Below are 25188 nucleotides of genomic sequence, written 5' to 3' on the forward strand. Positions count from 1 at the left end.
AGAGGCATTTATTTTATCCAGGAATGATGTCATGACATATGTATTGTATTTAAAAGGTGATGTAATATTACAGTATATGCTTATTAAGAGAAAAAAAAACATGCAAAGATCAACATCTTATAAAATAACATGATACAAAAAATATGTGTTCATCTCATGTCAAGGGTGATGTTTTGTGTGTGGATGTTCACGTACCGAGACATTATTTACTGAAGTGTCAGATAAAGCATCAGATCTAGTGTCAGTGGAAGTGATACTAGATCTACAGGGCATTAAATCAGTGCTGATACAGCGCAGGCTACAGAATATCACTGCAGTATTTGAGTTACAAGTGGTTTCAAACCCTGCCATCTTCTTCCTGTGATTCTGTTGACATACATCTCTGTAGTTCATCTTTTAAACTTCATGTTGGCTTCAGCTGGAATGAGAAAAACACAAAAAGATTAGAGCATAATTTATCTGCACATGAATGATTTATGTTGTGGTTGACTCGTAAAACCACCTGCAACAGGAACCAAAACTACTGAGTAACTTTTATTTATTTCTTTATTAAGCACATTAGTAGCATGGCTTTGTTCTTGGCAATGTCGCTGCACTGTATAACTGCACTGTAAATACAAATGTTTTATTATATTACCAGTATTATTACTTGTATTAACCACACTTTACCTCGTTACTTTAACTTGTAATTACCTCAGTTTTTCCTAGTGTTCCTTTATTTGCATACGTGTTACATATTTCTGTCTTATTGGAGCTGTAAAACCATGAATTTTGACCTCTAAGATCAATAATAGCTTATTTTAGGTTAGTCTTTTTAGCCTTGCTTACTGGTGTAATCCTGTGGAGACATGGGTCTGGACAGGACCTGTTTGATGGCATCCAGCCACTCCTTCTGCTCCCTGTTCTGCTCGCACATGAAGACAAACTGTCGCTCGGGCGTCTCCACCATAACACCGCAGTTCCACTTGTTTCCCTGAGCGTGCTTCGGGACACACTCCTTCACAGAGTAACCTTTTTTCTCTGTGCCGATGAAAATCACCCCCAACTCCTCTGCATCCTACGTTCACAGTGATGAAAACACACATGAAGGTTGTCAAAAAGGCTTGACAAACATCATTAAAGAAAACAGTGGGTTATAAAGAGAGTTCCTCACCAGCTGGCCTTTGAAGTAGAACAGCTTCCTGTTTTGAGAGTCCAAAATAAACCACCTCTTTTTGAACGGCTCCTTTTGCTGTTGAAAAAAATAACTGAATGCTTCACAAGAAACCAACAGCGTAAATTGGCACATATTCTGCCCAAGCTGCATTTCCACAGCTCCTTATATTCATTCTTACAAAAGAGGTCATTCTAATTTTCCGTGTGATTTGTTTGAGTATGTAAGAGGAGCAAAGAACCCTCTCATTGTGCTCCTACTGTCCCACACAACCATAACCCTGCTAGTGAAGACTGTGCCTTGAGTGCTTTTCTCAATACATGCGCAAGTCAAAGCTGCTTTCAAGTGCTGACAATATAAATGTACAAATAAATCATGTATATATTTAATGTTCTGTTGTTAACCAACTTACCAATGGCCCTGTCTTTTCCATGTAACCCTCTTTGAGGTAGTTTCTTGTTATCTTTGGTAACAGCTGACAGAGACACAAAACAGTGTGTTAAGCTTTAAATCATAAAGCAGGAAGAGCCAAAAAAGTGTCTTCATTGCCGTTGACTTTCACTGCATAATCAATCCTTTTAAAGAAACATCTTGTCAGTAATTATGGTTTTGAGACGTTTTGACGCTTACCTCCTCATCCCTTCCAGTGGGGTAGGCGGTCTTCAGGTACGCATAGCGAGCAGCACGAATGGCGTTGTACCATGTCACTATTTCCTGGAGTAAAGGAACAGACACTAAGCTTTTTCGCAGCCCTACAGTATAGAAATCAGTAAGAAATGTTCTGGTAGATGTTATTTATGTTGTGGTGATTATGCAATCCCACCTGAGGACTCTCGTGATAAACGTAGAGGTTCCTGGTGTGATCGTCTTCTTGGTAGGTGATCTGCAGCCCATTGGGATGACCAATCTTCTCTGGTTGGAAAGTGGCATTTATGTCCTTGATGGAGATTAAAGCTTTAGGGCCTTTGGACTCCTGGATCACAAATGTGCAGAATAATTAGTAAGGATAGAAAAACTTGCAACTTTTTGCCCCTCATTTTATAGAAATAACTGCAGCATAGCTTTCGTGATGGCAATGTTAGTCGGCTAGTCCACCATTTTGTTCTGGACAAATAACTCAACTACACTTTGTTTTAGTGCTTATTAGCAAATCTTAGCATGCTAAACACAACAGTGAGATGGTGAACGAGGTCAACATTTATATTACCTTGCCTTTCTGAGCGTGTGAGCATTAAGCCTAAAGCACTCTACCTCACACTGGGTTAGAGGGATGTTTCAGATTTTTTGAAGTAGGTTGTTGAGTTAATAAGGTGTTTTGTGCCGACTGCAATCTACTTTAGATATTACACTGACTATAGATAAGAAGCTCAAGCCCACTTGAAAAAGATCCAATCCATCCCTTTAGAGCAGGGGTGTCCAAACTACGGCCGGGCGAAGCGGCCCGCAGGCTATTTTAAACTGGCCCTCAGCTAATTCAAAAGGATAACGTCATATGGCCCACAAATTAAACTGGTGCTTATCTTATATTGTTCTTAAATATAAGACAAGCACAAGACAATATGTAAACATATAACACTGTTTTCATGATTTAATGAGCCCACTTTTCAAATAAATTCAGGCAATTAAAGTTGAAAACAGTTTCTAACAAATCTAAGTTGATGAAGAAAAAAAACAATAACTGATTTACATAGCAAGCTTGAAATATACCCTTCATTTTCATATTGAAGTATCAAGCATAACTTACCTACATTTGATTGAATTGATTGATTTATTGAACTTAAGAGGCAATATACTTCAACTCTAGTAAGGGGCCCAGACCTTTGTATATTTTTCTGTATTTGGCCCTCTGTAAAAAAAAGTTAGGACACCCCCGCTTTAGAGGATATGATCACATCAATACACATCCTTTTAGATTACACATGTGAGATATGTTACTATCATGGTTTTATTTAAGGTGTAGTGTGAATTAACTGTGTAAGAGCTGCAGGAAACCCACATTCTCCTTGTTGTAGTAGGTCAGAGTAAATTCTCTCTCCGACAGTACGAACTTCCTCTTCAGAAACTGTGCGTTCTCTTTCCCTTTCTTCCAAAGCATACCTTCATAGAAACCTGGTAATAAAGCAAAAAACAATTCATCTACAGGGTTAAAGACGAAGTCATACACGCAGGTATTTGGTCAGCTAAACATATAGGAAACTCTCTGTCAAGCTCTCACTTCCTGGCTGTTGTGTTACGCAAAGAACAGGTTTTGCCTGCACGGTTCTTCATGCGCATGAGGAACCATGCTGTTAATTGTAGTGTAATGGCAATTGACTGAAAAGTATTGTTGTTCTGCAGTAGGCGTGTGTTTGAAACTGTGAAAATGTCACCTGTGGTGTATGATAGCGGCGGATACTTCGTTTCTCCTGTGAATTCCATCCTCTCATATTTAGCCCGAATCCACTGCTCTTTTAAGACACTGCGGTTCAAGAGACGTACACATATTCTTAGACAGTGGCTATCATACGCTGCAGCATCACTTCAAGGGAAATATTCATCAAGCTTTGATTTAGCAGCAGAAATGCATCAATATTTCACTTCTACAGTGAATGGCACTATTGTTGTGGGATTGCATTGTCAGCACTTGGCACACATAATAAAATATGACATTACTAAGACACTTTTCTGTCATCCTGGAAAGTTACTTACACACAGTCACTCTCCTGGGGCCGATAGTAGTATGGTGGAACAGCTTTCTCGTACAGAGCTCGGTTTTTGGCATTGCCATTGGATTTCATGAACTTCATAAAAAGAGACATACATCAGGGTTACACTTGGATGAAGCCAATTCACCTGAAGAGTGAATGTCTCATCAGGGCAATCATTTAAAAAGAAAGGCAGGGGGACAGTACCTCCACCAGTTTATCATCCCAGTAGTCCAGCTTTATGGATTTGACCCGGCTGGACAGGCTGCGATGGATGCCAGAGCAGTTCAGACACACAAACACACCCAGCTTGTAGGATGCCCACTCTGGATCTGAGGTGTGCAGAAGAGGTGGGATTCATTAAACACTCAAAGGCAGATTGTCCTGGCTTTAACATTGTGTTTGTTATGCTTGAATATGTCTTTTAAATCTCTTTTTAATGCTTACTCTTATCGTTTTCTTAACTCATACCATATTTGTATCTATTTATTTACATGATGCATTAGTGTGCATATTCCCATACAACATGATGGTAAATCACACTACCACAACAGTAGCTTTTGCCCACATTCCCTGGGTGGTAAATCCAGCCTTGCTTGCGTTGACAGAATTACATTCACATTTACCTCACAATAACAAAACTGTAGCTTTGAAATATCAGATTTAAGCTGACTTTTTCTTCTTACCTATAAGGTGTTGGCTCTGTGCATCTTAATCATTCCGTCCATTTCATTTATGTATAGGAAATAAGCTTATATTATAGATCAAAACTTGTTTATGTACATAAGATGTTGCTTACCATGAGCTCCGCAGTCCGCGCACAGGCTGTTGTCCGCCAGCTTTATAAGTTCCATTAACATCTTTTTGTTCCGCTCGTGGTTTGCCATTTCGCTATAAAGTCACGGTCTCTTCCTAAATTTCGATGAAGAATCCGGTTCTCTAAATCAAACATGTTGCTCACATCGTTCGCGCGGCGAAATGCATCTGAAAACTGGAACATGCGACAGAAAAGAAAAGTGGTGGTTGTTAAAACACGAAGCCGGAGCGGACCTTTTTACCTTTCTGTCACTGGATGGGGGTTGTCCTTTAATAGATCATCTGTCTGTGCGAAGTGCTTTCACGGCAAAAAAAAATAGACTTTGCGGAAACCGGTCAAACCAATGCAGTGTATTTACAGGCGCACTGACTGTAATGAACCATTTGTTCCAAAATACCATCCACCGTTCAGTCCCACTGAAGGTATCCCGAAACCAGTGGTCACTGCAGGTCAAGAGGGGTAACACCTTTAATCGTACACTGTAAATATGAAGCTTGTAACTTCTATAAGCATGAACTTTACCCACTTGATTTATTTTTGTATTATCTGATATTTTTAAATAAGTCAATGAGAATGTATCCTTGTTAACAGTGCGATGATTTGCATAAACTGTACTGTAGTTTGTTGAATTATTTGGATGTGTTTTTTGCAGAAGGAATTTGTATATCTCCTTTGGAAGAGTTAATAAGCAATATTATGTGTAACTACAACACTGCCTTGTAAAACATACATCAGTAAATACTATTAATAGCCATGTTTCTTTTAATCAAATGTTCAATAATAAAGGAGTTAAATGATGTATGATCAAAACCTTCAGAATACAGACAGAAAAGCAGCTGGAAAGTTTGTGTTATTCTAGTGGAGGTTTCTTCCTCAAAGTACGAGAAAAAAACTCATTCCGAGAACTCATTTTGCAAGACACTTTAAGGGTGAGAAATAAAAGAAAAAGATTTCCTCTTCTTAAAACTCGCCCATTTCATTAGCTGTCGTAAAGACAATACATTTTCATATTACAAGCTTTCTTAAAATGTATATTTAAAGATGCAAATGCATGGTCTAAAGCTGACTTTTGGTGATGTTAGGACAAATGTAAAGACACAAATACAGTAGGTAAAACAAAAATGTAAATGAGCAATTTTAATGACTTTTCTACACTTTTCCAACTCCAACCAAATTGCGCTGTATTTTCTAGCCTCAAGCACAGACATGAGAGATTGATTGATTGATTTAGTTGTTATAAACCTTTATTTGGTCACAACAAAAATCCACTGTGACTGTTTACATATTTAAGGCTAAAAACAAAGTCACTGTGATGAGTGTGAAGGTGGTTTAGGTGAATTCGATCAAGGTCCTGAGTGCATCGACAGTTCTTTGTGCGGAGAATGACGTGTATACACGGCCTTTACAACTTCTATTTAACATGTGAATTTCATACAAACCATCAATGAGACATATTTGCGCCTCAAAAGCAATTTCCAAAAGAAAATTATAAATGAGGCTTCTACGTATAAAACACAACTGTACAAAAACACACTCCAGCACCAATATTACAAACATTATATAAAGTAGAAATCCTTAGTGCATTCTAAAGATGTGAAAACATTTGAGGTGATTCAGCTGTGCGCCCATCAGGTGAGAATGCAGGTTCTGTATTCAGTGATTCAGTCATTTCCATCTTAGAAGAAAGTGTGTGGAAACCTCACCCGGCATCCTTCGTGCACACACACCTCTCACCAGGTCAGAATTATATAACCAAATCATATGGAGCTTTCCCCTCAGTGGCTCAGGGGAAGTCTTCGGCCAGGAGCTGCAGAGTGCTCTTCTCAAGACCCAGGTGGTTTAGATCCAGGTAGTGCAGAAACCTAGAGGAGGAAAAACAGCTTAGAGACCTCCGTTTACACTTCAACACATGTTTTTGTAATCTGTCGGTGATATGCCCCTATCAAATCTTACATCCTTACTTTAAACCCTTGTGCTTTGGTCTACGCTCATTATTGTTTTTGCATGCTCACCTTCGTTTAACCTTGCCCTGCTCCTTCAGCTGCTCTGATCTGCAGATGGTGCGGAGGGCTGGTAAATAATCCAGAGCAGCGGCTGGTCTGTTTCCCAGAGCACCAGACACACCTCTGAACATCAGACTGTCCATCATGTCCCTCCTCTGCTGGACCAGCCTGGAACACATCGACACACATCATGAGCCTTTGAACTTCTTATGCACGAGCCCATGTATGATGATCTATGATCTATGGTGGCATGGGAGCCCAAACATTTTTCCCTTTGGCACAGTTAGGTATTCCCTCCTGTAAATGTGCACATCATATCAAGTGAATGTAAAAACAGCCACAGCGTTTCGACAGTCCTTGAACTAATCTTTGGTAAAAAAGCACTTTAGCAGGAAAAGTCAGATTACATACACAGGGCAGGGATAGGAGGAAACGAGAGGATGCAAGTATAGCTTTAAGAAATATTAATAGTGATACACATTAGACATGGTGAGTTGTAGAAAGGCAAAGTGAAAAAGGATTGAACCTGTGTCTTTGTTATTTTTATGATTTATGGGCATTATAACTATTCCTCTGCAGACATTTTTGAGATGTCCTCATGTCCAGCCGTTATTTAGCTGTTTCCATAAAAGTAAAGGAGTTGTATATTTTAGTGAAAAAGGTTCGGGTTAAGAGGGTTAACTAGTCCGGGTGCATACATTTATAAAAGGTTGATCCAAAAAGTGTGAAATGCTGATAAGCGACACTCACTGAGGTTTACAGGGGCCGTCCTGGGTGAAGCTGTAAGCCTCACAATGAGCGGCTACAGGCAGGCTGAGCTCTGCGGCCGCCTGCGCTCCCAGCTCCCCCTGCAGTTGTTGGGCTTTCCTCCAGGCCTCCGCTGCTGAAGCCCGGCACCTGCTGAAGCTCAGAGCCTCCACAGCCGCCGGGATCTGCATGACGTGCTCTCCTCTCATCCAGCTGTCCCTGTCAGACTCCAGCTTCGACTCATCTGTCATGCCGTCTTTCAACACCGCACCCAGCAGGGACACATATCTGAGATTGTCCCCCCCAGCAAGCAAGGAGTCCATGTACGACATGTTGTCGAAAAAGTCAGCTAGTGAGTCTAGACACTGCGAGACAGGGAGACTTTTTATCCGCTCATCAGGAGTCAGAGGCTTCCTCTTCACCTTCTGTGAAACCTTGACTTCCTCTTTCGATTGAGGAGCGCCCTGCGGCTTGCAGAGAGAGAGAAAATCGTCTTCTGACCCTGAGTCGGAGTTCAGTCCATCCCTGTTAGGTAGGCAGTGCCGCTTCTTGTTCTTCTTCATTCTGTTGGACACTTTGACAGGACTGCTGTCTTCTGAGCAGTCTGCAGACTCTGAGGTGTGCAGTGACCTGGTGTGTAGTGGCAGCTCTGCAGGAGGGACAGGAAGGTCTTGTGCTGCAGAAACAGATCGCTCCAGTTTGTAAGTGGAGGTAGTAAACGGTGTGCGCGGTAAGGGTAAGAGCATCTCCATGTTGGAATAGAGCAGGTCCACTCCTCGATGCTTGCAGTTAGTCAGAAGCTCCCAGCACGACGTCTCCTCAGCCGGACTCTGTTGACGGCACATACCGGGTGAATTAAGGAATAAACAAAGGGAAAAAAACAGACATCCTTCAAAGGGTAAATGTTCTTAATCTAAGCAGTGTATGTGGTAATGTAATGTTTTACCCTGAGCAGCTCCCACATGTCTCTCTCAGGCTCCACATTCAGAAGACCCAGCATGCTCTCTGTGCAGCCGCTTTCACAGGGAGGGAGAGTCACGCCTGCTGCCTCTTCATCAGCCTCTGGCTTTAGCTCAGCTTTCATGTGAAGGAGGCGGGAAAATAACACGTCAGGTTATAAAGGTTATTCAAAATAAGGATAGCTAATTCTATTGTTTTGCACTTTTTCAAAACAGCTACACAGAGCTTTACCAAATGACAAGAGGGATAGAAATACAATTGTGCAGTAAAAATTGAATAAATATAAAACTGTCCAGGAGAAATACAAATAAAATAAAAATCATAAAACTATAAAATAAAAATCATGTGTTGCTGTGCAGATTGTGACCTTCAACTCATCCACAACGTAGGAGCCATCGTAGCAAATTCTTGGTTGTAAGTCTAGACTTCAACAGAAAAAGCTCTTATCTTCTACTTAACTTAGATAATACGTATCCATTTATGGCTTTATGAGTTATTCAAACCATTTTGAACAGTTTTCTGGAGAAAAAAAAGCTGTCCTCCTGGACGCTAACCAGCGGATGATTGCAGAATACGTAGATATACAGATTGGATCGAAAAGGAATATATAACTTCATCCTGATCAAGAAAAATAAATAATATTTTGACATTTAGACAACATGCATAAATAGAGCTCACCATTCTTGCCAGTGTGTGTCAATGGCCGGGTCACGTGGCGGCCTCCTGAGCTGCGCGTCCAGAACTGCAGCTGCAGTAAACTCTGTCTGATGTCGCATCCGTTGAGTCTGAGCAGAGCGCTGAGGTCCAGTGTGTCTGTCCTCACGTCCTCCGTCAGACACAGCAGCTGCAGGAAGCTGCTTACATCCAACTGTACCAGCGAGAGAAGGACAGATAAAAAATGGACGGGTGCACAAACACTACATGTTGATATCGGACCTCTCACACTTGATGAGCATCGAGTGAGATTAAAACACCACATTCAGTCAATAAGATCTGGCAGGTTTAGAAATCCTCCACTCACCATTGAGGGGGTTTTGAAAAGGATCTCTTCAAAGTTGCCATCGAACATGGTGCTGAAAGCAGGATCTACAAGACAGGCAGGAATAGATTTGAACTCAAAGTCCCGACAGAGCGTAGATAAATCAACACAGATCAAACTGCGAGTCCTTTGACCTTTCTGCTTCTACTCACCGCTGGTGGTGAGGATTACCGGCCGCTTTGTCGTCATCATAAAAGTCTTGATGGCAGCTAGAAACCCTGAGTCATCATCGAAAATAACATCCACTTCTTCAAACAGGATCAGCGAGGTGGCCGTCTTCTTGCTCTGTTCTTCACTGGTCTTCTCTTTAGGGGTGCAAGCCGCAGGGAAATCCACTGCAGGGTCTTTGGGCTTATTGGCACAATCGTTTGCTTTGACGGCTTTCTTGGAAGCAGCTTTATGAAGAGATGGAGGAGAGAGAGAGAAAGAAATGGCAGACATCTTACTATTAAAGCGCTGACGATGACTTTTCATGACACATTGAAGGTGAAATGTACCCGTGAGTTCAGTCTTCTTGGTGTTTGGCGTCTCCGCGCTGGTGAGTCGACCCATTTTGAAGAAGTTGGCTAAAGACGTTGGAGCCAGGTTTCCTTTCCGAGCACCTCTTGGGGACTGGGGAGGTTTCCTGGGAGAGGAAACCACCATGCGAGCAGAGTTCAACTTTCCTGGAAGATAAAAGAAAAGAATCAGTGATACATTTTTGCTGTAATGTATTACTACCAAAAAAAAAGGAGATGACAAGAATACCGGTAAACTCTTTTCGTTCAAAGCTTCACAATGAATACCTACTCTCCGTACAGCCTAGTCTTGTAAAGTTACATAAAAAGACCATCATTTAAATATTAGACCAAAAGTCATCAACTAACTCCTCCAGCTGAGGTCTGATGCTAACCAACTGGGGTTGTTTACTTCAGAATTGTGTTGGGAAACAGCACTCAAGTTGATTCAAATAAAATAAAATCATTTATACATTATTGTCACTCCGTTTCCCATAGAACAGACTTCCCAGAATCCACTGGGCCAGGTGCTATAAACGTATTATTTGTACGTACTGGGCGAGGATCCAGGCTTGAGAGAGCCAGCGCTGCTGCTTGTGCTGTAGCTGTTGAAGTAGGTGGGTTTGTGTGCGTTGACCCCCTGACTGTCCACCTGGTGAGACTGAGTGGCTTCCCTCAGCTGGGACAGAATCAGACGGCCACTCCGCTGCGATGAAGCGTTCACCTCGAACACCTTGGAAAGCCCGAGAGGATGTTAGGAAGTGAAGACAATCACAGATGTTACAGTTGTGCACTCTTGAGCTTCTGTACCTTGAAGCCCAGCTCCTGAGCACAGGCATAGACTGCAGCCGTCTTCCCTACTCCAGTGGGTCCTGTGATGATCATCGTGTTACACAGCGTGTCCTCTCCGTTCTGAGAGTCCTCCTCTCCGCAGTCCCAGTCCGAGTCTGGACACAAAGAGCCATCACGCAGTCAGCACAGCAAGCAAACAGAAAGAAGCCGAGAAAAACAAAGATGAGCATTTCTCTAATCTCCTACCATTTCCGCTTTCCTCCCGTTTCTTCTCCTTCTGATATTTTCTCTCTTCTCGGTCTGCACGAAGTTTCCACTCCTTCAGCCAGCTGAGCATGAGAAAATAAACATGTAACATTAGCCCAAAGTTCCTGAGGCAATGCGGCAGTGGTCCCAAAACATATAGTGTCAAATTTAGAGTAACAATTAAGAGATACAGTTTGAAGCAAACTCAGTGTTAACTTATTAGGGCTGTACAGCCTAGTTTAAAGATTCATTCCACTTTAATAGCTTTTACAGCTTTTTAAACAGGGTCAGGCTTCACTGATATTAATAGTATTATACTATTTGTAGAATAGATTCCAGTGTTTCCTGCACAGTATTTTTCCTGTTCCTGTTTTTTTTTTTTGCCTTACAAATAACGGTTTCGCTGCAGTCAACAAAACTGCTCTCCCGCTGAACACATACAGAGAGACAGACAAGTTATACTCATAAAATATTGTGAATCGTTTGATTGTGAAAACGACCTAAATATGACATTCAATAAAGCTCCTGTGTAAAAGTTATAGTTATTTTATTGGTTCAGTAATTAAAGCAGTTTGAGCTCCTCACCTGTGCAGCCTCCTCACCGAGGCGGTGTTGCCGATGATGTCACTGGAGTGCTGCGGCTGATATTTGTCCGTCCAGAGCACGTCCTCTTTCACCACACCTGTTCAACAAATCAACTCAACTCAGCACACATCTTAACAATGAGCAAAAAGTTGTCATGCCAGTAGACCATTTTAAATGAAAGGAACTATTTTCCACTGAACTAGGGCTGTGCAATTAATCGAATTTTGATCGTGATTTCGATTTTTGGGTCAAACAATCCCCAAACTAATATAATCGAGTTGAAACGATTAATTTGGCATTTTCCGTTGTCTATGGTAGGCCTAGAGGTTTTCTGAAAGAGACGCGCATGCGCAATTCAATCCCTCCCCCAAAGCATTCAACGCGGCCCTGCTGACTGGCTCTCAAAGCAGCTGTAAAGTGAAGGACGCGCAGTATTCAAAAAACAGCCCGAGTGGAAAATGGCAGATGGAGGGCAGCCTCGTTTGATCGACAAAAGGGTAGGTCAAGTTTTCTTGTATGGGAACACTTCAGATTCGAAAAATCCAACGAGGCAAAGCACCACACAATGTGCAAAATGAGCTACAAAGTGATACCTGCGCCCCTTGGCAACACAACAAACGTATTCAATCGCCTCAAACTTAAGCACAAAGTCTCTACAGTGAGGGTTTTTTTGGAGAGAAATGCTGAATAAATGCATTGTGTTTTCAAACTTAAAAATAATCGTTTGAATAATCGTGATTTCAATATTGACCAAAATAATCATGATTAGGATTTCTTCCATAATCGAGCAGCCCTACAGGGAACTAAACAAAGTGCTCAGGCCTCTTCTTCCTCCAGGAGTTGATTGACGTTTCTTTCTGTGCTGTGATACGGTTGCATGTAATAAGAAAGTAGTTCTTATATGAAATAATTTAAACCAAGCTCTCAAGGATGACTTTGAGTAACAGGGTCGTGATTTCTGGAAAGACACACTACAGCTCGCACCAAAACAATATAGATGTAAAAAAAGTTTTACAGAGAAGAGAACATGTTTGTTCCTGTGGGTTGATTTTCCGTATTTTTGTAGATCCTAAGGTTTTTAGTAAATGGATAAATAAAATCAGACGGGTGAGACCATGAAATGTGGTAGCTCACCTTTTTTTCCAGCACTCTCTCCCAAAGGCGAGTCAGTGATCTCAATCACAGAGTCATCCTCAGACGTGGCAGCAGCAGGTTGGGCCGAAGGCTTTGCGTCCTCATCCGCCCCGTCCTCTGTCCTCGATCTCTGAGCCCGTCTCGTGCGCCCTCCTCTTTTCGCTGGCTCGGAAATGTTTTCACGGTTGGCTCGCTGCTTCTTAGCCAGCTTTGCGGTCGTTTCCCCCCCATCGTCCCTCCTCTTCCTCTTCCCTCCTACTGGTTCAGCGGGACGTGTGGTGCTTGGGACTCTGGTTTCAGCTTCAGATTCTAGTGCCATGCAAAGGATGGTGAGAATAATTTTGATTAATGAACTTATTTTGGCTCATTTGTAAATATTTGTTGAACTGATTTGACCGCACAAATATTTGTACTTTTAGGACAATTTGGATGCATCAAATACTCATGAGCTTTCTATAAATTGTTCTTCCTGTAGATGCAGAAAGAACAAATACTGAACACAGACTCGATGTTACGAGATCAAGCTTTGAACCAGCCTGAAGTAACCCGTTCCTGCATCCTGAGGCTTTCTGAAACATTTCTACTTTTGTCTCAAGTGAAATAACTTCCCGTCAGACTGACCTGAGGCCGTGCTCTGCTGCTGGTGCTCGGCGCGTCGCTTTAGGAAGCGAGTGATGAACATCTCAACAGCGAAGGAAGGGTTAGCGGTGCTGATCCCCTCCGTTAGAAGCCGGCGAACACTTTCAGAGATCTCAGGCCTCCAGCCAGAACCCTTCAGGAACAAATACTGTCATTTAACATTGTGTCTGCTGGTTAACCCCACTGTAGCTGGAGAATAAAATGTAACAATCAAAGAGCGCTACACACACACACACACACCAAGACGAATGTGTTCTGAACTAATTGAATACAACATACCCGCTGACAAAAGGCTGTACGGTCTGGCTCTGTCCCCACACAGAGGGAGCCGCTTACAGAGGGAGCGGGGTTTGAGGTTTGGCAGCAAAGCTCTTTCAGGTGACACAGTAACGAAGACTTGGGCCACGGCAAACTCCAAAGAGGGCAGTCTGTCAAAACACAACAAAAACAGGCTTTATTCGTCCCTGTGTTGATTCATTATCAATTTACCAGCCATTATTAATAATAATCTCAAATGTAGAGGAATAAATGTTTTCCCCAATGTCGGATTAAGATGAAACCCTTTGTATTACCTTGTGGTTGCTCGATGTGAACCACCGTGTGAAAGGAGGAACAGGAGAGCGAGTAGGCCTCTTGGGTTGCAGTTGTCTTGGCGATCTGTTTCCTGAAGGAATCGGGCAGGCCGCTCTTCAGGAAATCTCTGCGCGCCTTGAACTGCTCGCCGTCCAGAGAGTTTTCAGAGCCGCTCTCATCAAAGATGGAAATCACTGCGGGCCCCTTCTTCTCTTGGCCCAGCGCGGCCCCTTTGGAGCCTGTGAGAAAGAGAACACAGCACCATGAGAGAACATCTACATTGTTCGGGATAAAGGAGACATCGCAGAGCGCATAAAGTCATGTAGTTGTGGGCTGCCATATTTGTTAGCCGTGACTTAGTATTTTTCTTCACTTTCAGGAGTAGGACTTTTACATTTAGAAAATGAAGTAAACCTTCGGATGGAAATATTACTAATGATGATTACACACCAATCTTTCCAAGTAGGTGGTCATGGATTCAGCCCCTTTCTGGTGATTGATTTTGTATTCACTGACATTTAGAAAGGCTCAACAGTGAATGGTGATTCAAAATAAGGAAGACTACCTGGGCCAGCCTTGGCAGCGGTAGCTTTCCCCAGGACTTCATTTAGGCTGCGTAAGTTCTTTTTAGTTTTGCTCTTTTCTTTTGCAGTCTGAGGAGCGGCAGTCTGTTTGTTCTCCAGGCAGATAACAGAGGTCTGAAAGACAACAAACCACAAACAAAGATAAGAAAAACAAGTTGTGGAAGTCTCTAAATAGTCCCCAGTGTGTGTGTCCAGCTCACTGGGAGGACTGTTTGAATATGCTACATTTTTTAATCCAAGAAAGAACAAAGGGCTCCAGGAATGGTTTTAGTTTTTAAACTCATTACGTTTGCATCGTTTCATCAGGATGCTGCTTCAAATCCCAAATAGTGAAAAGTTTATTCTGCATCAGGCTGTGAACGAGGGTGTGAGTGAACAAGCTTCATAGTGGGTTTGCTAAACGTCACTTATCCTCACAAGACAGGCAAGAAAAAATACTAAAAGATTTGATGGGGAATAATAAACTGTTCATGTTGCAACAAGGTCCATGTGTCTGTAACCCTGATGTGTGTATGTATGCATTCATGTGCTATAAAAAATGGAAAGATAATAAACAATGTGAGAATCAAAAGAGGCTGCATGTTTGTTTATATGATCATCATGGACTTTCATTTACTCTTCATGCATGAAATGTAAAGCATCCCCTTCACTAAAGCCCTTTCCTGTACCTCCTCTTCCCAGTAGCTCTTCTTGTCGGAGGTCTCGGTCCGAGACGAAAGCCTTAAGGTGCCCTTCTCCTTGACGGCAGTTTTTTTGCTCTGCTGAATCACTTTGGCTTTTTCCACCAACTTCTTGGCCTGCTTCCTTGTTTTAGATTCATTCGACGGCTGAAAGAAATAAAATCATTCCTTCATTATCTCCAGCCCATCATTACAAATATGTAGATGTCGTAATCACTTCATTATACACATCTGTATAAACACCTTTACACTTACTTTAGAAGCTAAATACGTGTTTAGGCTCCTGTCACCGTCACCCTTGGTCTTGGGAATGTTTTTATGGACTCTGGTGAATTTAATCCTTTTGAAGAAACGACAAAATTGAATAAAAACATAAAAAACTAAAACTAACCTTTAAAATAACATCACCACACATAAACATAAACAAAAGGCAGAGAAAAACACAACAGGCAGTTAATAAATACACATTTATGAAGGTTATTTCGTCAATTTTACCACAAAATGCGTTTTAGAAAGACGTTTGCTCAACTGTGTGAGGCATTTCAGAGAATGTAGTTTTGTGGTGCAGCTCAATTATATTTGAGTGAGAAGTGTTTCAATTATTTTTCTGTTCTGTCGATACAATGAGGGTCCTCTAAATAATAGAAACACTTTTCTGTATAACCCAATATTATTCAAAAGCACCACAAACTACATCCTTAAGTGACCATACAGAACAAACTCTTTACAAGTGTTTCAATAAGAGACCAAACATTACAGGTGTGAATAAATGCATGTGTAACAGTATATACAAACATAAATAAATAACAATAATAATAATAATAATAATAATAATAATAGTAATAATAATAATGATAATAATAATAATGATAATAATAATAATAATAATAATAATAATGATAATAATAATAATAGTAATAATAATAATAATAATAATAATAATAATAATAATAATAATAATAATAATAATAATAATAATAATGATAATAATAATAATAATAATAATAGTAATCACCTGATTGGACTTCCTTTGGTGTCAGGTGGGCAGACAACCTCCGCTAAGTAGACTCCATGTTTGGACTTGCGAGTCTTTGAGGTGGGAATGTTTGCAGGGCTGTCAGCAAGTGGAACAGCAGCAGCGTCCTTTGACTCGTTTCGTTTCCTGGTTTTCCTGATAGGGGATGATGGGGGGGCTTCGGGAGCGTGCCTTATTGCAGCGTCTCTCCTGGATCTCCTCACCGCTGGGACGGAGGGAGTTGAAGCGATGGGAGGCTCGTCATTAAGCTCAACAACTGCGGCCGCTGTTTCTTCAGCGGCAGGTGGAGGGGCGACTGGCTCCTTTTCTTCATTAGCTTTCTTTCTGCCTTTTCTTGGTGGTTTCTTTTTGGCGGCGTTGTTTTCCTGCACGGCAGCGGAGACTTGCTCAGCAGAGGCTGGAGTTACTTCTTCAGCGACTTTGTCTGCATCATCCGCAGCTTTCTCTCCAGCTTGCTTCTGCTTGCCCTGGCTCTTCCCAGGCTTGATTTTGGACCCATCCAGGGCAGGGCTGTTTGAAGGCAGCCATGAACTGCTTCTTCACCGTCTCGCTGCACCTTGGTGTGGACTCACTCTCGAGCACAGCCAGCTCCAAGTCCTCCTCTTGAAGAACCACGTTAGATGTACGCTTGACCGTCAAAGAGGCAGAGGGAAGTTGGTGTCCGGCCTCTGTTTGAGGAGACGATACAACCTCTGCAGGGCTCATCGGACCTTTTCTCCTGTTGAAGATTGTGGCTAACTTTCCTCCTGCCTTGGCTGCTTCTGTTTATATGAGACTGCATGCACCTCTGCCTGGATGGTGACAGTTCGGGGCGAGACACGGAAAGGTGACACCCCTGAAAGAACAATTTCTTCTGCTTTAAGGATCTCCATCTGGTCAGAGTCTATTCTTTGTGCCTCAGTTGTGATTTTACTTGCATCTTCTAGGTCGTCTGCACCCCTCCGCTTGTCTTGGCTCCGCACAAACTCCTCAAAGGAGACCGTGACAGTGCTGTTGTCCAGCTGAGAGGCCTCATCCAGATTGACCTCCATACTAACATCACACAAGGAGCTCTCGTTCTCCTCCGATTCTGAATGCTTTGCCTTCCTGCTATTCCGTGCCAAAGTTTTGACTTGTTTTGCTTTATCTTTTGACGGTACAATTGGAGATGATTCAATACCATTCAGTTCCAGATTAAATTTGACACCGTTTCCACATTTTGAACCATCTTCTCCAGCCTGCTCAACATTGACAGTCTTAGTGGTATTACTCTCCGATTCCCCCCCAGAGATACCGGCCTCAGCACTCAGCTGGGCGATCAGGGCTGCTGTATCACTGCCAAGCACACCACAGATGCTGACGGCTTCTGATGCAGAGTGTCTGCTCTCATGTTGTTCTTCTACAATCAGGCAGCTTGGTTCCTCTGTCAAACTAATGGTCTCAGCCTCCACAAGTTTTCTTGCAACTTTGCTGGCCTTTCTACTCCGTTTCTGTGATGGCTTTTTCACTGCTGCCTCAGGGCTGGTGTGTTTTTCTGCATTTTGAGAAGTCTGACAGTTCTCTTTCGACAGTTCAGGTGAGCTGGTCTTTTCTTTAGAGGACGGAGCTTTACGGCTAAAGTAGTCCATGATGTTGTTGGAGCGCGGAGGTGAAAAGGGTTTCTCCTCAGGTTTGGGCACAGGAGAGAAGTAGTTTGTGATCGTCTTGCCGCCATCTTTGCGAGATTTCTTGCAAGGCTGTAAAAGGAGTGAGAAATTTAAATCAACTACATAACGCATAAGGAAGTAATAAAAACACAACAAAAGCTGCTTTGCATTTTATATACGGGACACATCTGTGTCAGAAGTACCTGTGTGTCAAAGTCCTCAATGACAGATGCCATAGCCACAACACCAGCCATAATTTGAAGAGACCTAAAGCAAAAGGGAAATACTGTTACGCACAAGGAGATTAGAGCAGAAAATAACTATAATTATTTCCAAATAGTACATTGGTCTAAATCCCATGCCATCACAACTGTTTGCTCTGAATAAAATCCAGTTGAGAAGCTTTAACCCATTCATCATTCCTTTCTCTAGTAATTAAATAAGGCAAAAGTTACAAAACAATTGTTATTAAGGAATTACTATTAGAGATTTCAATAACTGTTCATGCAAAGCGAAAAACCACAACATTGAAGATCTCTGTCTCTGGAAATGTACAGTTTATCAAATCAGTAAACTGACACAGTATCCGACCCTGCTAACAGTCCTATACAAAACACAGTCCTGTAATACCCTCATACCAAATAATGCACTGAGTTAGTTTTGGTTAAGCAAAGTCAGTATGAAGTGTTTATAAACAGCATGTTTGTATAAATCGTATAGGCGTCACGGTCAGAAAGCAACAGCTGACATTAACATCAATATTATTCCTGACATGGCGCCCTGTGCCTAGCTGCTTCTTCCCCCAGTGTTTGTAACAAATGTATAAAGACAAAGGTCGAGGAAAAGACTTACCGATAAAAAAATGAACCTGCAACTTCGTCTTCTTGCTTTCACTTATTCACTTCCACGAGAATGTGAATAAACAATATAAGTTCATTGTGCGAGGCGGACAGCTCTGTGTTGCCACCAGACTGATAAATGTCTCCGTAAAACAACAAGCTAGCAGACTCCAATGGAAGCTACTTTCAAACACACTCCGCTCCTCACAATTCCATAAAGTGGTCCGAACATTTCCAATATGTCAGCCACGGACATATTAAAGCAAAGAGGACAACATTACACGGTTAAAATCCCCATTGTTCCAAGTTAGGTTTCAAAAACATGTTTCTTCTTGACGTATTTTGCTCTTTCAAAAACGCGCCAGACTGCAAGTGAATGAAGAGCGCCAAATTTACGCGACCTTTGGCACGACCCATTTCCACCAATCACAGAAGAGAAAACCTCTACGTCATCGACTGACGTTGTTTGCCCATAACAAAGATGGCGTGTGGCGTCGCATTTGATGGAAGAGGCAAAAGTTACAGTCCCCTCTGCTGGCTGAGCCAATTCAACATGAAATTCAGATTTCTTCAGTGATCACTCGAACAAACGTTGAATCGTTGTCATTATAACTAAATCAGTAGTGGAAGAACTTATATATTTACTAAAGTAGAATGAATAGTTCCAAAGTGTAAAAATACTCTGTTACAAGTTTTTTTAAATTCAAAATATTGTTTAGTGGACTGGTTGGTCTACATTCAATAAGCAGCCTTTATGCATAGGCTACGTAAAGCAAAATTAAAAGAACCCTATTCATGATGCAAAAAGTGTAATTTCATAAATAAATACATAACGAGTGTTTTATAAGCGACACTAGTTTTTATGACAATCGAAAACTACGCCAAACCATTTTATGAATCAAAAATCTAATTAAAAAAAAAACACAGTCACCCTAATAAGGTAAATGCAGAGTCAAAGTCAATCTTGGATGTTCATGGATGTGAGGTTACTGTGAAACCTGTATTCCAGTGAATAATTGCATTTTCTCCCAGCACCACATTTATAGCTTTGAAAGTAAAAAATGACTGCAATGTAACAAACCACAGCCTATTCATGTTCAAGGAGAACAGTGGTTTGCAGAGGTAACATCATATGCTGGGAAAGCCTGATTTTCTTGTTTATCCGAACCTGAGTCGCCATATACGCATAAACAGTGAACCTGGCATTATTACAGGGGATTTAGCCGAGTTTTCAGTAACCCGATGGAAGCAGAAAAGTCAACAGTGGATATGGAAACAAAAGGTAAAGTTTAAGCTAATACTGTATGACTGCTGTTCATAAACTTAGGACAATAATGCTCTCCTGCAACCTTTTTTCTGCATTGTTTAGGACACCTATGTAATCCAAGTGTTTATTTATTTACGTGTTCATACTTTTTTTTGTTAGTTTATTTGTTCAATAGGGTCAATTACACATTGTTACTAATGAAAAAGTAATTGTATATTAAGTAAATTATTTTATTGTTTGAAACTAATTGGTAGCCTTTGTCCCTGCTTAGGCATGTCAAAAATGATGATAAATCAATGTCAATTCATCTGATCTGAATTCAACTTTAAATAATAAATTATTACTACTTGCTGAGTTTTCAGCATTTTTTTTGTTGCTGTAAATATAGGAAACAGGTTATTAGGTGTGATAAAAATGTCTAGATCTGCAGGGGAATTTCCAGGTCCAGTTACTGTGAGGAAATTGTAATCATATAATGAACTGCTAGTGTCTTACTGAATGTCGGGACACAATAATGAAGAGATTCCTTGAAATACTGAGCTGTATTTTAACGATTCTGTTCTCGCACATAGATGATGAATAATTAAGTTTGTGCATGCACTATTAATGTGTATAAAAAACTAATATCACTCGCTCATTTCACTAACTTTACTCAGCTTGATGGTACATCTGCAGATGCATGATTTAAACTCAGAGACCGATTTCATTATGTGTTTTTTAAAATACTGAAACTGCCACCACACAAGCCATACTGCTTGTATAATCGGGAATTTGACAGTAAATCACATCAGAATTTCCTGATGATGGATATGTGTTTTATAAGTGGATTTAATGGTGCAATGAGATTGTTGTCAAAGCTATACTTTTCATGCAAATACACAGATCATGAACATTTTATAGATTTATGTAATGCATGTATGTAAACAGAAAAAAATGTTTATCTCTTACAGGGCAAACCAAGCACCCTCCAGAGTTGAGGATTGTGTTATTAGGTGGAAAAGTATTAACTGGTGAATCCAGTTTTAAAAGTACAGCCGGCAACATCATACTTGGTAAAAGTGTTTTTGAGACCAACAGAAGAACTGCCAGAAGTGTTGTGAGGCAGCAGGAGGTACAAGGCAGAATGGTCACAATGGTTGATACTCCAGGCTGGTGGTGCCACTACCCACGAAAAAACACCCCAGAGCTGGATCAAATAGAAATCAAGAACAGTGTCCATCTGTGTCGCCAATGGCCTCACATATTTCTTCTAGTCATTTCTTTAGATGAAGTATTTACTGACATTTTCAAGCAATCGCTAGAAGAGCACCTGCAACTCTTCAATAGAGGAGTCTTTGATCAAACCATTGTGCTGTTCACTGTATGTTTTCCAATTACCAAAAAAGGTTTAGAGCACAAAATCTCTTTCTGGCCAGCACTTCAGATGATTCTTCAACAATGTGGAAACCGAAAGCATGTTCTCAACATCAGCGACCATCAGAATAAGACTCAGGTCGCAACGCTTTTCAATAAAATAGACGCAATGGTTGCACAAAAAGCTGGTGGTCACTATTCTATTGATAGTGCTGATGGACGTGCTCTGAGAGAGAAAATGGAAGCAATCGTTGAAAGAGCATCAATGAGGTTTGCCGAAGTGCAGACCAAAAGAAGGAAACTCAAAGCCCTGATTGAAGGTAAGTCAGAAATGGCTCTAATCAGGTAAAAAAAAAAGCTAAGTTTGTTTTTTTAGCCATTGTGGACTTTTTTTAATAATTCCAAGCAGACAAATATGATGCAGATACCATTTAGCCATAGCCTTTTGACATTAAAATGCAAATGATACCTGCAAAGAAACCTCACCCTCTCCAAGATTAATTCAAGCTCTTTTTCCCCATTGAGAACTTTCTGCTTTAATAAGTGATTTACTGATTTAGGTGTTTAAAAAGTATAAAAATACATTTTGTTGGTTAACCTGACAATAACATAATGATGCACAAAACTAAAAGTCTGAATCTTTTTTAAATTCACTTTGTCTCTAGGTGGCAAAACTCCTCCAATACATTTGAAGCTAGTGATGGTTGGCGCACAGTGGTCAGCCAAGAGCTCAGCAGGCAACACCATTCTGAGAAAATATGTGTTTCCTGTTACTCACACAAGAACAACTGTGTACTGTGAAATAAACCACAGCGTGGTGGCAGACAGGCAGCTCACATTGGTAGACTCACCAGGCTGGTTCTACAACGGTACCCTTCAGGAGCTCTCTGAGATGGATAAACTTGAAATAGAAAACAGCATGCATCTGTGCTTTCCAGGACCCCACGCAGTGCTCCTTGTTGTCGGCCTGGCATCCGCATTCAACGCATCATACCAGAGAGCGGTCCAGGAGCACATGAGCCTGTTCACGGAAGAAGTCTGGAAGCACACAATAGTTCTGTTCACCAGAGGTGACTGGCTGGGAGGGAGGACTGTGGAAGAGCGCATAGAGAGTGAGGAGGGTCTGCAGTGGCTTGTGGAGAAGTGTGGGAACATGTATCATGTCTTGGATAACACAAACCACAGCGACGAGACTCAGGTGACGGAGCTCCTTGAAAAGATTGAAGAGATGTGGGCAGGAAACAAAGATGGTCATTTTGAAGTCAACCTAGGCCGTGCTGAGCAGATGGAGGCAAGAAAAGAGGTTGCAGACAAGAAGGCAAAAAAGATTCATCAGACGGCCAAAAGACAAGCACGAATACTAAAAGAGTTGTTCCGAGGTAATCAAAAAACACAATATATGATTAATTTACTTATTATTATTATTATTTCTAATTCTAAAAAAACCTCACCTTTCCCAAGGGGAGACGCAGCCAATCACTGACAAGAGGGTTGTACTTATCGGCCCGAAATACTCTGGGAAGAGTCTGGTAGGAAACATGATCCTTTGTGAGGACCAGTTTGGCACAGCTTGGATGAAGAAGGTAACCAAACTCAACATGTTTTTTTGGGGGGGGAACATCTGATTGTTCAAGTCTGTTTTAGTTGTTATACTTTTTCGTTTGGTTACATCCATGCAGGAATTCCAAGATCAGAGAAGAACCACGATGTGTGAAAAACATGACAGAAATGTCGCTGGACGAAACATCTCGGTTGTTGAGGCACCGGGCTGGTTTACAGACAAGATCACACCTGACTGGCTGAAGACTGCAGTACTGCGCAGCGTCTCAATGTGTGCTCCTGGACCCAATGCTTTTCTCTTGGTTGTACCCATTTTCAAAACGTTTTCAGGTGATGACTACAAAACAATCATTGAACTCTTGATGCCATTTGGTGACAGTGTCTGGAGACACTGCATGGTGCTGTTCACCTGGCCAGACTGGCTCAATAAAAGGTCCATTGAGGAGCACATCGCCACAGAAGGCGTACACCTGAAACAGCTGGTGGAAAAGTGTGGGTACAGATATCATGCCGTCAACTGCAATCCTCGTGATTGTTTTGCCTATCCTGTCATAGAGTTGTTTTTGAAAATGTTTGACATGATAACACGGAACCAGGGCCAATACTTTGTCGCTGAAGACAAAATGGGGAACAAGCGGCAACCAGCACTGCAGTGGCAAGAGGAGTGGAACAGGAGGGAGCAGGAGCTAATCGACAGGATGTTGAAAGCTGTTGCACAAGAATCAGAAGAACCGCTCGTACCATCTATGAAAATGAACGCTAGCATGGATGGAGCCTTCACTCCAAGCAGTGAGTTTGAATTTACTCAGATAACTCGAGCTAGGCTATATTGAATTTTGTTTTTTATGTTAACAACTTATCATATATTATAGGAATTTACCATTTTCATTAGTAATTTTTCGCTGAAATAGAGTCCATTTCCAACAAAAGTAGTTACACCATTGAACTTCTGTTTTCAGTGAGCGGAGATGTTCCCAGAGATGTTGTGGGCACATGTTGGAGCCAAACAGAACGTGCCAAAGTGACTGAATGGCTGAACGTTAGATTCGGGGGCTCTGATGTCACCTCTGGGGTCGACAGCATGAGTATTTCAGCCAGTGATGTGGAGATGTTGGACCAAAGCCTCCTGACTGATGACAGTCAGCAACAAATGACTAGGTTTTTCTCAGACAAACACAAACAGAGGAAGTTAGATTCTAGTGTCTATGGCAGGGTCTTGACAAACAATGAAGCAACAAAACACAGGTACTCAATTTAGCACACAAAAGTCGACTGGTAACTAAGATAACAAAAGATAGAAAATGGACAATGCAGAAATTATATTTCTAGGTCTTCCCTGTATCTCCTTACTTAAACACTGACATGAAAATGTGTTTGTTCAATTTCATGCTTCACTGGCTTGAACAGCAAACAGTGTCAAAAAGTGTCAAACAAGAAATAAAAATGCTTACTGTTGCTTTTATGTTTACCTTACATTCCAAGCATATTATATATCATATCAAGTGTAGAGTACTTTAACTGTATGCAGAACATTAGATCATTTAAAGATTCAGAATTTCCCCCCAAAATCAAATCAACCATATAATGGGGATATATTATTGTTGGTAAAGCAATCAAGCAGTCGAGCTATATCAGTTTGTTAGAAATACCCTCACCTTTGTCACGTGCAACATTCAAATGATGTACAAAGTAATGCATCAATATACTATATATTTGATATACATTATTCTGAAATCATTTTCATTCATTTTATATATATATTTTAGTTCTAATGATTTGTTATTTGTTTTGTTTCTTTTTGTATTTCGCTTTCACTTCTGATTCTGATTCTGAAATGGTCGATTTTATACACAGTAGATAAGCTACTTTTTAGTAGGCTAGATACTTGATTTATTATGCTAACACACTTCTTTTACTTTGATAACATTGAATTAAGTAATAAAGGATTTTTTAGTGTGGTATTGTCAGTATGTGGTATTACTAAAGAAAAAAATTCGGAGTCCTTCTTTAGTCAATACTTTTTTTCCAAAACGTTTTTAAAGGAATGCACAACCTTGTGTTTGGTTATGGAACTTATTTTTAAAATAAATGGTACCATAAATGTACACTTGATTTTCTGCTTGCAATTATTTCCCCTAGACTTCTGCTCTCAGAGGTGGGTTATTACCAAAACCAATAATAATCTAATGCAGAGGTAAGCATGTAATATAATAAAAAGTACAAATAGAAATGTACTCTTAAAGAGACCATCTGAGGGCAACCATAATGTTGATGTTTCTCGCAATGACATTAAGTTGGACACCCCTGTGTATGATGATCATTGGTGAAGAGTAACTAAGTATTATACACACTTATTGTACTTTTTTGACATTTTT

General features: G+C 41.0%; 3 protein-coding genes across 4 annotated transcripts; 1 reads left to right on the forward strand and 2 right to left on the reverse strand.

Moving 5' to 3' along the window:
• Window positions 1–9: 9 nt before the first annotated feature.
• adap2 (ArfGAP with dual PH domains 2) lies at window positions 10–4910 on the reverse strand. The gene is made up of 11 exons (XM_063904802.1): window positions 4637–4910; window positions 4045–4169; window positions 3842–3933; window positions 3523–3611; window positions 3150–3262; window positions 1977–2126; window positions 1784–1867; window positions 1566–1628; window positions 1154–1231; window positions 829–1057; window positions 10–418 (listed from the first exon to the last, which is right to left on the reverse strand). Exons 1-11 carry the CDS (start codon window positions 4722–4724, stop codon window positions 390–392), a joined length of 1140 nt encoding a protein of 379 aa, XP_063760872.1. The 5' UTR covers window positions 4725–4910; the 3' UTR covers window positions 10–389.
• A 962-nt stretch (window positions 4911–5872) lies between these two features.
• Window positions 5873–18113, reverse strand: atad5a (ATPase family AAA domain containing 5a). Its single transcript, XM_063902914.1, is given in 23 exon segments — window positions 5873–6516; window positions 6667–6825; window positions 7408–8234; window positions 8351–8481; window positions 9043–9232; window positions 9386–9450; window positions 9556–9798; window positions 9901–10068; window positions 10456–10633; window positions 10711–10847; window positions 10939–11021; window positions 11524–11620; window positions 12658–12966; window positions 13279–13429; window positions 13576–13724; window positions 13869–14108; window positions 14435–14567; window positions 15122–15280; window positions 15389–15473; window positions 16149–16678; window positions 16680–16925; window positions 16928–17884; window positions 17998–18113. Coding segments are annotated over 23 exon segments (5367 nt in total). The 5' UTR covers window positions 18049–18113; the 3' UTR covers window positions 5873–6437.
• A 1671-nt stretch (window positions 18114–19784) lies between these two features.
• Window positions 19785–24803, forward strand: LOC134877696 (GTPase IMAP family member 8-like). 2 transcript variants are annotated; one of them, XM_063903290.1, is made up of 6 exons: window positions 19785–19915; window positions 20851–21573; window positions 21919–22632; window positions 22715–22836; window positions 22933–23602; window positions 23773–24803. In XM_063903290.1, exons 1-6 carry the CDS (start codon window positions 19876–19878, stop codon window positions 24069–24071), a joined length of 2568 nt encoding a protein of 855 aa, XP_063759360.1. In that variant the 5' UTR covers window positions 19785–19875; the 3' UTR covers window positions 24072–24803. The 2 variants fall into 2 exon arrangements, with proteins under 2 accessions (XP_063759360.1, XP_063759361.1); XM_063903291.1 differs by having other exon boundaries at window positions 21316–21573; window positions 23773–24799.
• Window positions 24804–25188: the final 385 nt, after the last annotated feature.

This window comes from Eleginops maclovinus, chromosome 16 (assembly GCF_036324505.1).
Source record: "Eleginops maclovinus isolate JMC-PN-2008 ecotype Puerto Natales chromosome 16, JC_Emac_rtc_rv5, whole genome shotgun sequence".
Classification (NCBI taxonomy): Eukaryota; Metazoa; Chordata; class Actinopteri; order Perciformes; family Eleginopidae; genus Eleginops; species Eleginops maclovinus.